This window comes from Danaus plexippus, chromosome 6, assembly GCF_018135715.1.
Source record: "Danaus plexippus chromosome 6, MEX_DaPlex, whole genome shotgun sequence".
Taxonomy (NCBI): domain Eukaryota; kingdom Metazoa; phylum Arthropoda; class Insecta; order Lepidoptera; family Nymphalidae; genus Danaus; species Danaus plexippus.
The window spans coordinates 2104643-2121706 of record NC_083540.1 but is presented as its reverse complement, the minus strand read 5'-3'; the positions used below and the strand labels follow the sequence as shown (position 1 = coordinate 2121706).

The window sequence follows — 17064 nt, the reverse complement described above, 5'->3', positions numbered from 1 at the left end:
CTATGGTTTGCATTGTCGGTTTTGGAACCAAAGGCTGGCCAAAAGATCAAATCATCTTCCTCATATAATAAACTCTGATTATCAATTCGCAAGAGCGTGAGATCATGAATTCTATGACCGGAAGCAAGTAACAGAAGTATCGCGGCATGCCTTGAAACATCGAAAAGGCTATTTTTATTAGGATTGTGCGAACTCACATAATCTGGTAGCTTTTTTGGGTTCCAGATAGGTGGCTTTGCCGACTTTTCGCGTGAGATTGATATTGCTCTTAGAATATGTTTAAGAAATCCGATGATAAATCTATACTATTATTTAAGTGCGTAAAAGTTGAAATTACCGACTTATGAACAAGAATAGTTCTATATGCTAGACCTATATCACAATGAAGATGAGCTAGGTACCGCGCTACTTGACTTCTGTTCGGAAATATATGATCTACTGAATTTAAATCACACCACTTTTTCCATCTTATTCATGCTGGTTTATATGTATTCAATGTAGAATCTCTCCAGCTTGACCGAAGCAACCGTTGCTCAGACTCCGTCCATCCTGTTAAAATTTCCTGCCACCCGAAATCAGCCAAGCTCCCAGTTGTAATTTTTGAACTTCCGGTAGGTGTGTTCCTGTTCGTGTGTCTAGAAGTACACGGTTCAGATCTGGAATTAGATATATGGCTCGGTTCTGAAGACTCGGTTCTGAAGATCCGATTGCCAAAACACCTTTTGCCATTTCGGAGCTATTATAACATAGAGTCCTTTGGCCTGGTTTAAGTGAGCAAGTACCCTAGGGATTAAATTGGATGGTGGGAATAGCCATGCCAGATTGTAATCCCAAGAGCGACAAAAGGCATTGTGATAGAAAGCATCTAGATGTTGAATGTCTGTTACATATGTCCGAACTACGTGGGCCGTTTTCGATGCGAATAAATCTATTTCTGGACACCCTCACATTTGAAATATTTTCGTGGTTGCTTCTGTTATCAAGTGCCATTCGGCGCAAGCCTTTTGTCAGGACATTGCATCGACTTCTACATTGTATTCGCCCGGTATATATTGTGCTATTAGATGTATGTTCACTTTGTCTAGAACCGATAGAAGCCGCCGAGTTTGTCTCAGAAGCTTCAGAGACCGAGTACCTCCTTTTTTGTTTATGTATGATACAACGGTCCGGTTGTCGGTCTGAAGAAGTAATTGCGAGTTTTGCAAGCGATCCTGTTCGAGCTGAATAGCTGCTAAGACAGCAAACATTTCTTTTTTGTTCACATGCCATGATTGTTGACGTTTCGTCCACGTTCTTGATATGCTGATTTCGTTGAGCTGTGCACCCCAGCCTGTGTTGGATGCATTTGTAGTCAAAAGGTTGGTCAATTGAGGTATTTGAATCGGCATTGACCCTCCTATTTCTTCCAGCCACCATTCCAATTCCGGCTGTACTGGTTGGGGAATACTCACGCGGCGGTGCGGGTGAGTTTTCGGCAACTGTCGACTGTAGTACTGCAGTGTTCGACAGTGAAGCCGACCCCTGCGAGTTACAAAACTCGCAAATTTGAGTCTCCCCATAATGGACTGGTATTGTCGGAGAGACCATTTGCTCTGTTTGAGCAGATACAGTGCCTTGCGTAGCGTTAAGCACTTCTGCCCCGACAGGGACTGTGTTACGTTTTGTGTCCCACGTTATGCCGAGAAACTCGAGGCATTGTGTCGGGGCTAAGACCGATTTCTGAAAATTTATCATCCAGCCTAGGGTCCTCATCTTCTTTAGCGCCCCTGCTATGTCGTTCTGTAAAGCCGATTTGGACTGGTTCGCACGCAAAAAATCGTCGAGATATACTACGCATCTGATGCCGCGATTTCTCAACAATTCTGCTATCCAATTGGTTACCGATGCGAACGTTCTTGGAACCGGTATAAGACCGAAAGGTAAACAGGTTATTTGTAGCAGCTGATGTTGATGCGGATCTTGGTGGTAATTAAACCTTAAGAACCTTCGATATTGTTTTAATATCGGAAGGTGAAAATGGGCCTGTCTGATATTTTACCATCCAATCTTCGAGCTGCAGAAAAGGTTGGCACTCGAAAATGATTGAAAAGGCGAAAGGATTTTATCTACACCAACATGTTCAGTCGTTTGAGATTGAAGATAGGGCAAAATTCCCTGTTGGGTTTGGGCACTAAAAAGGAACGTTGAACGGAAGCTGGGAGATGGCTCCGCACGTCCGATCACTCCTGTTTTTATCATGCTTTTGATTTCCGCTGACATATTGGAAGTAGTTTTTGTTCTGTAATACCGCATGACTATTTGACTTGTATAAATGAGAGGAGGCTGAAGGGAGAAGGGGATTCGAACCCCACTTAATAGTTTGCAAATTTTTTCCCGAGCTCCAAAATTGCTCCGAATATTTTGAAATTGTTTCAGACAACTTCCTCGAAAACTCGGATAGTCATTCGCCACGTTTATGCTTAATTAAGGACTGAAGCCGAGATTTCCGGGACTTAGTTTTGTCTCGTAATTTATTAGACATAAATCTGGGGTTAGTGGACTGCTGCCGCGGCCGTTTTTCCCCTTTTTGAAAAGTTTTGACGAAAAAGTTGTCATAAGGTTGTTTACTAGTGAGAGGCTTTCGGATTTTGATATAATATATCTTTAGACTTTAGTTTAGACTCATAGTTTGAGTTTTCGTGTAATTTATTCTCCCCTCCTATTTTCTGAAGGTAATCATGAATAGCTTTATTGTTAAAAAGATATTCTGAACTTGGGGGTATTTTATAAATAACATCGCGACTTGGGGGTATTTTATAAATAACATCGACATGAAATTCTTCCGGGATTTGTCTTGACAGTGCTTCCCTTCGTAAATTTATGAAATCTGCTCGTCTACCACGCACTATTTGTAATAAGTCATCCGTTATCCTGCTATAGTTGGAATCTTATGAAAGTAATGATTCGATTTTATTAAACAATGAATTTGGAGTAAGTGATTCTTTTGATTCACTCGCCCAATTGACAAGTATCTGCAATGTTTTGTGACATTCCGCTTTTTGATTAAGTAAGGCATTAGTTAATCCAGCGAACGAACATTCTAATAAATAAGAACGGGGATCATCTTTTAACATTGCCAATTCATAACGTTTTGAATTCGTCGTTGACAGATAATTCTATAAAATTCGGGGGTAGCTAAATATTTCTTTTGTGTATCGGAAAATCTAATAGCATACCAATCATCACAATTAAACCTCTGTAACTCAATTAAGTTTTGAAGGTATTTATTACCGGCTTTTTCACTGTTGTACTAATTTCCGATAAAGTTTTTAGTTAATTTGGTGATTAACAACAGGCCGCTCTAAATTTAAATCGTTTGACTGTGCTGTGTTATCATGCTTTAAATTTGTATTCTCGTTGCCTTTCGTTAAAAGATTTGTTAAGAAGGCGATTTGTTGAGATAAAAATTCAAAATGAGCGTTACTTACGGTATTTGATTCTTTTCTTTTTTCTCGACTTGCTGGACTGCCACCACAACTAACAGACGACACATTATCATTCTCGCATGAACTCGTTGATAATGACTCCGTTTCCGAGAAGTGGATTTTTCTTCAACACTTTGGTTTTCCATTTTATTAACAGAGAGGTTACACAAACACTTAAAACACTTTGCAAAGTAATTTTGCGTTAAACTTCACTTCCACTTGCTGACTTGTTAAAGGCGCGAAAAACGACGCTATAATGAAGAATATCCATGAGTTGGGTGTTTTATATAAGTCTCAATATAAAGAAAGTGGCGCCGCCTATACAGAGAGGTACTAAAACTGCTGGCAAAAGGCAGAAAGATGGTCGCTTGACTCAAGATGGATTCCGGATATTGATACGAAACAAATAATAGTATATTATTTCAATTTCAGACTGATAGACGACATTGAAAAATTTGTGGTATTTTAAAGGGCATGTGAAAATATTACTACGTTAGTCAATATAAATAAATAAATGAAGTAGCTGCGAATACTTTCATAAAGTATATAATAAATTAGGGTTTGGATGGCAGCAGCAGAGTGGGTTGAAGCAGTTTTAGCGATGGCTACGGAAGCTTGTTATAGATCTGCTTATTCATTCCAAAAAGAATGTTATCCATTATTAAATTTAACTGACTTGTAAGCACTTAGAGTTGCTAAGCTCAAGTGATGGTGACCTGGTCACATGGCCTCAGGACCTTCGGACGATGATGTTTAAAAACCCTCAAATAGTGACCACGTACTTTTAAGCGCAGTGTGGTAAACCGCTTATTAGATTTGACAAGCTGATTATTGTGGCGAAAATTTGTAGATTTTAAAAGCCCAAGTACCAAGTACCGGTGTAGTGTGTAGTGGCATTGGTTGAAAAAAGGCCTACTTCCAATAGAAATAACCAAAGTAGACGATGCTGATGTAAGGTCCCTATAATTTTAAATAATAGGTACATGTTTCGGTTAGCAACGTTGTTTACATCTTAGTTTTATCAAGTCTTCTCTTACACTAAGAAGTATAAGTACGTATTATGTTGTATTGAGAGATATTGTCACAGAAAAGAAACTGTAATTAATTTATTTTATTTTTTTAAACTTGATGACACATGATTATAAATTCTTTCATCACTGACTGATGAAATTACCAGAAATGTTATATTGTTAAAAGGAGTTCAATAGCTTTTTTGAAGTGTACATTTATCAGATAAGGACTTTTATATATCAGTGAAATAAATATTGTTAAATATTTCTATTTTCTATTGTTTTATTTGAACACTCTTTTCTTGACAGCATTTTGACTTTAATTTTTTTAACTCAGGCAATAGATGTTTAAAATGTCAAATTGTGTGGCGGTGCGTCGGTTTTTGGCTAATCATTGCCGATTTTCCGCGAATTTTACTATATTCACACCTAAACCAATCAAAAAAATTGTTTATTCACAAACATCTTGCGAACTTTTTACACCCAACAATATATTGGTAAGTTTAATATTACTCCAGTTCTTATATAAGATATTTTAAGAATGTGTTAAATTAAATAGGGATTTCAGTTATACCTTTCTTTATTTAATGAAAAATAAAATTAGTCATTAAAACCTACACATGTTCATATCGATGCTTCTACAAAACTATGTTAAGAACACTATTCCATGTAGAATTTTATATTTAATTGTCCTTACCCTCTAAAAGTAATAAATGTTCAGAAAAGTTGTCATTTTTGATATTCATGAACACGACACACATTAATTGCTGTTTAAAATATTTAAAACAATACTATCTCTTCTACGTCCGATGGGAATTTAATTTAGTGTCTTTTTTTTTTTAAAAGAGACAGTTCTGTAAACGAAATAACTGTTTTAATCTCAGCCAGTGACTATTTTGTGTTTATGGAAAAGTCTATGACAATTTATAATACTTTATAATACATTTCAACACTAATTCTGTAAACTTTTTTATATATTATTTCACTTGTATGCATGTTCTATTTTTAATTTATATGCAGAAACAATATAAAAAAGTGACTTAAGGAAATCAATGCCTATTTATTAGATTTATTGGTATAGTATTGATTGTTTTGCCAACATTTTAATATTGCCTTGCATAGATTACTCAAAATATTTTACAAAAAACCTAATAAGAATTTATATAATATATAAATGTTCTAAATTTTATATTTATTTTTTTGAACTAGATAAGATAGTCAGTGCAGTGCTATTGTTTGCAATTCTCTCTAAATCTTTGTAAGTGTTATATGTATTAATTATATTTATGTGTACACTTTGTATAGGGTACATATTAATAATGTAAATTACCTAACTTGAGACATTTCTGTGTTAAAAAATTACTTATTTTTTAGGTATAACTATTTACGTTTTATAATTTTCTCTGATGATTTGGGATACAAATTATTACAATTACAAACATGCTTTGACAGATGATTATATAGAAATTTATACTAATTCAATACTATTAAACAAAAGTGTCTGTTTGTAATTTTAAATGTATAGGTTTAGTGATACCTAGATTAAACAAGCAATTTTTAAGTTTTTTGTGTCTGTATGGTAATGCAGATAATCTTGAAAATGTTTGCCTTATTTTGGTAAAACACTTCAGTTACAGGCAGATGACATTATAAGAAGTAATTCAGGATTATTGTAAAAGATTTGAAAACAAGGGATAAGTTCTCACTTCAATTACACGTGTCATGGTATTATACCTTCTTTTAAAGACCCATTTTCAAACAATATTTTTAACCGGAAAGCCCCTACCCTGGGATAGTTCTATTATCTGCAAATTAAGATTTAACCAAGATATTCTTGAGAAATCAAATAGGGCCTCATAAGATGATAATTCATGCCTCAAAAGTGGTTTCATACATGGGCATTGCCGCAGACAGCAGCTATTATATAAATATTTTAAAGTGTGTGCCTGGATTGTATCCAAATTAAAATTAAATCGTAAATCTAATTGTAAATTTTAGAGCCGATCCCCATTTAATTTTATAAAACCTTGTTAGATCATAACAACCTTACCGAAGAAATATTATTTAGGATGCAATGTTCAAATATTTTACCAAAACAAATCTGTCGAGTATACCATTGTATGATACACTGAAGACAACTGGTGTGTAAAAATCAAATTATTTTGTGTTATGGCTGATTTTCACATTATATTATGGTTAATGTGTAATAAATGTTTTTCTTTATTCAAAATGTTACAGATAAAACCAAATTCAGTACAATCTTTAATATTAAAACGGTTAGTAAACAAAAGATCACTATATAGCTATTTCAATTGTGTGAATGTGAAATTAATTTCATGTCAGAGCTCATTACTGATCGTTTAGTAATAAAACTGTGTCAAATATTTCAAAGCATTTAGTGAACCGGCTGGTTCTTTTGAAAATTTATATATATAATAATTTTCAAGGTACAAGTCCGATGGTTGGAAATTTATTAAGTTGTAACTTGTATATATTTTGTCAATACATGTTACCAAAGCATCATCCAATGCGAAGGTTTATAAAATTTTATGTGTATAAAACTATTTTTAAACACTTTTCACCCTAAGTTTTTTTCATTCCTTTTTCCTACAAAGAAAACAAACTGCAAAAAACTATATTTCTAAATAAATCATTTAAATATATTTTTTTTAGTCCAATGGCCGCGGGCGGAACCGTTTCTAACACTTATAACGTTTCTATCATAATATTTATGGTGCCAGTCTGCAGACTAAACAAACAAAAAACTTTGTATGTTAGAAATACAATTTGTATCTCAGTTTGACATTTAAGCAAAATTTAATAGACCTAAAACTAGGGCCTTAGGCTATAAATCAGTCGAATGCCGTAATTATAATATGGCAGATTATTTTAATAGTACAAATAACACTATTAATAGTTTACAGTTAGCATTACCGCTCGTTGCGTCGTGTAGATTTTATTGCCAAAACCGTTCTGCACCAAAAAACAGTGATGACCCGAGATATTATTTAAAATATATTTACGAATCGAGGTCAAACATTTTATTAATTAAATCTATCGATATACGATATTATCGTTAATAATATTAATTTCTAGATTACATGTTAATTATGGAAATTGTTTATAATTCCCAGAGCCATTATACAAATGAATGAACAAGTATTTATAACATGAACGGATGTATTGCTTTAAACACGTGTCTCTTTTCCGGGATATCAAGTGGCGTTGCATGTACAGTGTTCACCTTCTTAGTTTTCCCCATCATCTGGCTGTTTGTAATAAAGAGTAACTAACGCAGAAACGTCATTATGTATCTGTCAAGCCGTATGAAGTTATTCTAGTACGGTGTTTAGTTTTGTTTATATGAAAAAAAAAATAGTTGTTGACAGCGTTCATTTTAAATAAAAGACTAGTGAGTTGTTCGCTGCGTTCATTCTGTTGTTGGTTGTGGTGGCGCGGTGTTGTTCGATATGTTTGATCGTGTTGTATTGTTGGTGGTTGTGTTGCAGTGCTCGCGCGCATCAACGCTCGCACCGACTTGGAATATGACCTTCGACTATCCAGAGGCGAGGAGGGATGAGACGGTGGTCGACAACTATCATGGTACCAACGTATGTATAAGAACCGTTCGTTGCTTTGTTTTACTGTTTATTTGTTTTTATTTTATATAATAACTTTGTTTCTTGTCAGGTACATTCTTATAATTTACGATAGAATAATAAATAAATTTTTATCCATTTATTTTCAACTTAAAATTAGTTCAGTCTACCTCTAAAAAAATTGGAAGAATTAATTTCATATTATTTTTCTTAACATATATAAATATTCAAAAGTAATTAGCTAAATTTTGATTGAAAGTTGATACATTTCTTACAAATACTTTTTTTCTTTATAAATAACTTATATATATATATATATATATATTGTATACAACATATAACTTTGTCCAAGGAAAGTCTAAGAACCTTCTCACGTGTGATTAGTATTCCATGCAGTGCCTAAACTTGTTATTCTCATTGCGTTGAAAGTCGCGTTTTTATAGACGCGAAAACAAATTATTTATAATATACTATTCATATATAATGTTCATTGACCGCTGTTGAAATTGTTTTACTACTGTAATAACAAATAGTTGTTCACGGTTGATAAACTTATCATTTTTGCTTGTATTTTAATATCCAAATCTAACAATATTCGCCTTGGACCAGTTTGAATTAAAGCCTTTTGTGCGCAGTTTTTCGTACGATTTACTTTAGATTTCTATGATTAAGACTGAACTAATTTCTATATTAGAATGTGACCTACAGCTTCTTAGGCGTGTGGTTGGATGACGCAATTTTATTCAACAATTTCCACTTTAATTGTGTTGTGAGTAAAATTAGCTGAATGCTTCTGAAATGCAATAGATTTTCTTAATTTATTTCCAGGTATCAGACCCATACCGCTGGTTGGAGGATCCAGATTCAGACGAGACCAAAGCGTTTATAGAAGCCGAAAACAATATAACTCGTCCGTTCTTAGACTCGTGTCCCGTTAAAACCGATATAAACAGTAGGCTCACAGAGCTCTGGAACTATCCCAAATACTCCTGTCCATTCAGAAGAGGAGATAGATACTTCTTCTTCAAGAACACCGGACTGCAGAATCAGAAGTGAGCATAAAAGAAATATTCCTTACTAATACAGTTAAATATCTGTACGAGGTCAATGACATGTGTTAAAAATGTGTTTCAAATTAATAATAACAGTTGTTTTACGTGGTTAAGAAACAAATGGCAATTAGTTATGCACGTGATACTTAAAGAAAAAAATACTTGTATTATTACTAAAATAAACGAAGCGTTTTTGCGAAATAAGGTAAATTATAAACTGGTATATGTAAGCGGGTTGATGGCACAATTTAATTAAAGCTTTATGTATCACAGTTAAATGATATAGAAATATTAGGCGAGAAACAAAATATAATTCCAGAATTAATTTAAAAAAAATTATCAAAAATTCCGTTTAACTTCCAACGACTTAGAAATATTTAATAATTTGCTTACTACGCAGTAATTATATCGCGACGTAGTTTTTCATTAATCATTTAATCAATTAAAGGCAATTTAAAACTTTTCTAATATTTATTTTTATAAAAAATATTATTAATTTCTCTGGTCATTAACTTGCTTCTATGTTTAATTCTGTGTATTATGTTGTTATGTAAATATGTATACATGTTTTTATGTACGTTTTTTTTTTCTCAAAAACAGCGCAACCGATTTGTATTTTATACCCATTATCTGATCTCATATTATTGGAATATTGTATGACAAAAATGTATTAGTAACATGTCAAATGAAGACTACCCTCACCATAGGGCGTTCAAAGTTTTTCATCCCTAAATATATAGGTTGTATGACGTGCTAAGGTTCATGAATGCAATGCTGTAAAGGTCCCGTGTGTAGTGTGATAACAGTTGCGATAAGACGTAATACTCTTTTAATGATGATGTTAATTACTTTATAATTAATTACATCCCTTAATTCCAGTGTGCTATACGTCCAAGATAGTTTGGACGGCGAGCCGCGCGTGTTCCTCGATCCGAATACGTTGTCTGAGGACGGTACGATCGCTTTGTCCGGGAGTCGCTTCACCGAGGACGGTTCAACCTTCGCGTACGGTCTGTCAGCCAGCGGATCGGATTGGATAACGATCCATTTGAAGGATGTTGCTACTGGTAAATCCTCCTCAAACTTTTATTAACTCAGTTATGACCGCGACTTTGTCCACGTAGATCTCGACATAGGGTACAGGTAGAATTTGTAATGTATTTAAAACGATTTGAGTTGTCACCTACTGGTGGCGCCATTCAGTCTTAATACAACTTACACACCGTATTTCATTTCATAAAGTACTACTAACTATATTGCATCCTATATGTTATTCTGAATTCTAAACTACATTACCGCAAAAGTTCCATCAAAATACCATCCCTAGTTTTTGCGTGAAAGAGCTTCAAAATCTAAATATCACAGCAGATTTTCGCATATATAATATTATATAGATTCTCATACTTCCAAAGTAATAAAACAAAATTATTCATTTATTTTATAAATAGTTTTTTCTATACTGGCAACCCTGTAGGTGTATTGAGTGCTTTAGAATTGATTTAACATTGTAAATTTATTTAACAGGCGTTGACTATCCCGAGGTTTTAGAGAAAGTTAAGTTCGCCTCAATGTCGTGGACAAAAGACAATAAGGGACTCTTTTATTCTGTAAGTGAAAATCATGAATAAATGTTAGTTAAAAGAAGACACAAATGCAAAAAAAAAAACATTAATATAAACAATTATTATTTATTTCATTTTGTCTCTATATAAGAATATAGGATTTAGTTGAGAATTTATTTCTTTATGTCATTTATATCATTAAAAATATCAAAATGTATAATGTATATATATATATATATATGTGTAATATATAACATTCCAGCGGTATCCAGAGCAGACCGGCAAGACGGATGGTTCGGAGACGGACGTGAACAGAGATCAGAAGCTGTGCTACCACAGGCTGAACACGCCGCAGGAGGATGACGTCATCGTGGTAGAGTTCCCCCAGGAACCTCTGTGGAGGATGTGAGTGCATACATTAATATGAATGCAAATTTGTTTCCAAATATATTTTCCACACTGGCAATACTGACAAACACTCATTAAGAGACAAATTAAGTGCAGAATACTCATTTTATCTTTCAATCAAGGGATGCTACAATTGAGATCAATATTTATTAATGAATTGCTTTCTTAAAATCATTCATAATGTAATCACAACATAAGATAGGTTTGTCTTCTTTCTATCACTCAAGGCCGCGTCCGGGTAAACGTTACTAGTTTCGGTGTTGCCATTCTAAATTATCATAATTTGAATATAAAACAAAAAATTACATTACTTAATTTGGTTTTATGTGAGTTAATAAAAAAAAAATTCTACGGCTAATAGTTTTAAAATTTTATGTCAATCGGAACGTTAGCGTTGATAGCGCGCACCAAAAATGTATCGTAAATTTCTTTTTCATCCGGTAATAGTCTTAAAGACGTCTTAGCTCCTTAATTTAATTAATTAAACGTTTAAATGCTGATGCTGGTTATCATTGCTAAGTATAGAATGTCACTGGAGTGATTTTTTTTTCTCACTGTGCATTAATAAATATTTGCAGTGACGTTCACACGCGAATGCAGTGCGAAGATCACCGCTCGTACGTTAATCATATTATATCGCATCATACATCCAACGTTGTTTTTAATCTATATTGGTTAATTTTTCGACACATTATATAGGTTGTATTTTTTTTTAGATTAATTATTCTTGTTCTGATAATACACCCTGTAGCTAATTAGCTAATGGTAGTATTACTCAAATGGTAAAGGTATTACGTAGCTTTTGTTTCACTTCTTTTATTTTCTTTGCGTCCCAAATTAATATGGAATTTAATATTATAATACCATTAGATACTTTCCGATTGACAAAGGCCGTTGGAGTTGACATTAAAATCAGGAAAATTTATATATTTAAATATTTTTTTTTTTTTATTTTTTTTATTGAACACGCGTCCATTTAACATATGCAATGTATTTTATGATCTATTTATTAAAAATGACTATCATTAAGAAGAGTTATGACAAGTCAAACACGATCTATCGACCAAATTATCCCCACCAAGCAGTTAATAGGAGGTCTTTGTATGTTTATCGCATGTCACGTTACAATGTATGCACTAACCCCCCCCCCTCCATTCACTCCAGCGGTGCGGAGGTGTCGGACTGCGGCAGGTATCTCCTCGTTAGTCCGGTGAGAGACTGTCGCGACAACCTGCTGTTCTTCGCCGACCTGTCCTCCGCCTCGCTCACGGGACACCTGCAACTTACACAGATCGTGCACAAGTTCGAAGCCGACTATGAGGTGAGTTTTGTTTGTGTGCACATCGGATGTGAATATTTCTATGATTACAAGCATGTGTGTGTGTTTGTGTGTGTGTGTGTGTGTGTGTGTGTGTGTGTGTGTGTGTGTGTGTGTGTGTGTTAGTTTATCTATACTTGCGAGTCTGTTCACATCTGCCTATAACTTTGTGTGTATTAAATTTTCTACAAATGTAAGTGGGCGCATGATTTTAAAATACTTTCGCATATGTTGGTATATTATTTTCTAATCCAGCTATTTTGTCTGAGATTCATCTACACTTCAGCTGGCACTTTTGTGGTTATATGCGCAAAATAAAATTATGTAAAATTACTGTAAATGTAGTTGTTTTATGTTATTTCCTTTTTACTTCCAGTACATAACGAACGAGGGTTCCATATGCATATTCCGGACAAACAAGAACGCACCCAACTACAGACTCATAAAAATCGACCTCAATAACCCAGCTGAGGAAAATTGGGAAACTTTAATAGCGGTAATATTTTATAAATACAAATTTTATCAAATTGCATATAGTTATAAGTAAAGGTCTAAATGAGTTTTTTTTTAATATTATATGTGCTCTGACTTCACATTTTATGTTTAAATTGTTGACTTTTAAAGCTGTCCCTTAACTTTTAATTTTTTGTTTTCAAGGAACATCCCACTGATGTCCTGGACTGGGCTTCTGCGGTCGACAAAGATAAGTTAGTCATACACTACATAAGGGACGTTAAGGTGAGTTCGAAGTTTAAATTCGTGTTGATATTTGAATTAAATATTAGCGGAATGTAATTTCTATGTATTTTTTTTCCTATATATTTCAGAGCGTACTGCAGTTACACAGTATGAAGACGGGTGATTTGATGCAAAACTTCGATTTAGGTGTTGGCTCCATAGTGGGGTTCTCGGGGAAGAAAGAACAGAGCGAAATATTCTATCACTTCATGTCATTCCTTACACCCGGCGTCATCTATCACGTGGACTTCAAGAAACAGCCGTACGCACCAACCGTAAGACCTATTTCACAGTAACAATGTTTTATTGTGCTTTGAATAAATTTATATTTTCTTTATTGTTGAAGGTTCGTGTTGTATGTTACAGATATTCAGAGAAGTTAAAGTGAAAGGCTTCGACGCTTCGCAGTATGAAGCCAAACAAGTTTTCTATAGCAGCAAAGATGGCACGAGAGTTCCTATGTTCATAGTATCTAAGAAAGTACGTCTCGCAGCCTCGGCTTGTCAATCAGTACATTACTGTCGTGAGAATTATAATATGTAATTTGTACCAACTAGGGCAGACATATTATAACACCTTAATGTCTTAAAAAAAAATATATAATTATTTGCTTCATCGTCTCCTAGGACACATATTTACTGTTTAGAAAACTTTCAATAGGTGATTTACATATATACCTATATACATATATGTATATCTTCAGGGTTTACCGCGTGATGGGTCCCGCCCGGCGCTGCTCTACGGCTACGGCGGGTTCAACATCAACGTCCAGCCGAGCTTCAGCGTGACGCGGATCGTGTTCATGCAGCACTTCGAAGGTTCCGTAGCGGTTCCGAACATCAGAGGCGGCGGTGAATACGGCGAGCGGTGGCACAACGCCGGCAGACTGCTGAACAAGCAGAATGTCTTCGATGATTTCATATCCGCCGGCGAGTATTTGGTGCGGGAAGGGTACACCAGACCCGGCCTGCTCGCGGTCCAGGGCGGCTCAAACGGCGGGCTGCTGGTTGCAGCGGTTGCAAATCAGCGGCCCGACCTGCTGGGAGCTGCGATCGTTCAAGTCGGAGTGCTGGACATGCTGCGCTTCCAGAAGTTCACCATCGGACACGCCTGGATATCAGACTACGGCAGCTCAGATAATAAGACACATTTCGAAAACCTGCTTAAGTACTCGCCGCTGCACAACATCCAGTCGCCAGATAACGGTAAGTTCATTCGTCCACTCCTTGTAATTTTTCATTTTTTTCAAATATTTTTGATAGTTGATCATGTTGACTTTCATCTCCATGCTGTTAATAGTAATGTAGCTTTTTTACTTCCAGCGCCGCTTTCAATATGTTGAAGCCCGAATAATTATAATATAATTTGCTTAAATTATGAAAATTATATATTTTCACTAAGCTATGCATATATTTTCTACTTTGTATATATTTTCCAGTAAGCCGTGCCGAGTACCCGGCGACGTTGGTGCTAACTGCGGATCACGATGACCGCGTAGTGCCGCTTCATTCCCTCAAGTATATAGCGACATTACAGCACGCTGTTAGAGGCACGCCGCAAAGACGACCGCTGTTAGCACGGATCGACACGAAGGCTGGTCACGGAGGAGGAAAACCGACCGCGAAAATAGTATGTACTATATAGCGTACACAGAATATTAATAGCATCATTCACATAGCAGGCTCGCGCCACACTAATTCCAAATGCATATGTAAAAAAAAAATATTGTGTCTGAAATCCCTCCGCGCTCAAGAAGTGAAACTTCGTAATGTTGTAAAATAGGTAGAGGTAGACATTGACTTTTAAGGAATCTTAGTGTTTCTGGAAGAAATACTTCATTAACATTACTTACAAGTCACAACTGGTTGCACTCTCGCTTTTTATGAAGAGAGCGGTAAACGCTTAACACGACCTTATAAGTCGCACAGGAAGTTTCACTTAAAAAAAAACAAATGTATCTTAAAAGAATATGCAACTGCCGCATACATTTTTTAACAATTTTGTATATTTTCCAGATCGATGAACACACAGACATCCTGTGCTTCCTCGCTCAAACCCTGGGACTTAAGTTCCAGAAGTGATACAACGTAAGCTTTAAACTGCCATACATTATACAAAAAATAGTTTTATTGCACTGAGAATTTGATATTAAAAAATATAATGTAAATATAATAAGCTAACCATCCCCACAATCTGTTGATTACCTCAGGTCCGAATGAGACTGGTGATATTGTTACGCATTGCTACTATTTTTATGAAATAAAAATTGTTTTTATTAATTGTTTTATTTATAACAGCGTTTTGTGTTATTTATATGAAGACTTTACTGCTATGAGATATTGAGTTTAATGAAGTGTTATATAAAACTTAAATAACAAATATTGTTGGCGATTTGTTATTGTTATTTATTAAAATAACACATTAATATAGTAAACTCTTATCGTTTAACATTTTTTTCTATTACAATACATTAAAATGTTTATATAATATCATTACTTTTAAAAATGTAACAGTGACAGTGATATTGCAGTGCCAACTTGACAAAAAGCTATGTTTATTGTCTATTATTAATTACTATTTTGATAATTAGACGATTTTTTTGTTAATTTCAATTGTGTAGCCTGAGTAGGTATGGTTGAAGGCGCATTTTCATTGGTCGATAAGTCGGTAGTTAGCCCGATTGCGGGGAGTACCCGCATGCGAGCTAACAACCAGTGAAATCCACTGGTCGATAACTCGGTTCTATAACGCATGCGATAAGGCCCGCATGCGGGGAGCCATTTTCACTGGTCGTTAGAGCCCGCATTTGAAGTGCGAGAGAATAAGGTACCTACAGTTTGGCAGTGTGTTTTGAATCCGAAAACCGTTCAGCCATTTTGCTCCCACGCTGCGTAAATAAACAGCGTTACTAATATAAATAACGCGCGTAGTATTGATGACGTCTAATAAATGACTGAACGGAGGCGAGTCACCGCATGCTTTGTATCGACCGAGTTATCGACTGACTAGTTTCATTGGTCGTTATCCCGAATGCGGATATCACCCGCGCACGTTTAATCGACCAGTGGATTTCATTGGTTGTTAGCTCGCATGCGGGTACTCCCCGCAATCGAGCTAACTACCGACTTATCGACCAATGAAAATGCGCCCTAAAAGTATTTCTTTCTTTTCAACAAAAATAGTTTTTTTATCAATCGTTTGGGTTGCGTTTCAAGTGTTAAGATTTTCAGTGTTTTTTTTTAAATTGAGAGTAAAAGTAAACTTCCGAATTTTTTAGCTATGGTACGAGACATAAGGCACAATTTGAAGATAATAACACTTTCGAAAATTATATTACCTATTCAATATAAAGCCTCGGGGTCTAAATAGTCCCAAAAAAGTGCTGGTGCAGATGGCAAGGGGACACCTCTGCAACTATCTTCCCAAGAAAGTCATCATGTATACGGATCACTGATACGTGATGATCACGACGAGTCTGCAAAGACTTGCGACGATGGAGAATTCAATATAACTTCCAATAACAACATGATAATATTTTAATTAAACCAGAATATGTAATTAAAGCAAAATTTGGGGGTTCTTTATTTTATTTATAAAAAAAAAATGCGCAGCTGTAGTGCACCGATTGCTCGTAGATAATGAGATCGACGTAGGTTTGAGCATATGGCATGACTGGTTACAAATGTTTAAAAACGATATTCACAACGAAGAAGACCAAAACTGAAAGGAAACAAAAAACTATAAGGATATGAAATTTCAGAAAATTTTGACGAAAATTAGTTTTAAACACATTAGAAATTTACATTTGCTTTACAATTTTAACGAGATATTTGGGTTTTATACGTGAAATGCTACTAACATTGAGGCACAAATCGACAGTCTTTTCTCTATGACGATATTCTTCCGTATGTAA

The 17064-nt window shown here is 35.0% G+C and overlaps 1 protein-coding gene across 1 annotated transcript; it reads left to right on the top strand.

Moving 5' to 3' along the window:
• The first annotated feature begins 4812 nt into the window (after positions 1 to 4812).
• Positions 4813 to 15426, top strand: LOC116778879 (prolyl endopeptidase). The gene is made up of 14 exons (XM_032672948.2): positions 4813 to 4971; positions 7984 to 8085; positions 8902 to 9125; positions 10005 to 10192; positions 10650 to 10732; positions 10950 to 11092; positions 12260 to 12416; positions 12790 to 12909; positions 13071 to 13151; positions 13241 to 13426; positions 13518 to 13631; positions 13855 to 14356; positions 14590 to 14780; positions 15167 to 15426. The coding sequence occupies exons 1-14, from the start codon at positions 4819 to 4821 to the stop codon at positions 15230 to 15232; spliced, it is 2310 nt and encodes a 769-aa protein (XP_032528839.2). The 5' UTR covers positions 4813 to 4818; the 3' UTR covers positions 15233 to 15426.
• The last annotated feature ends 1638 nt before the right edge of the window (positions 15427 to 17064 follow it).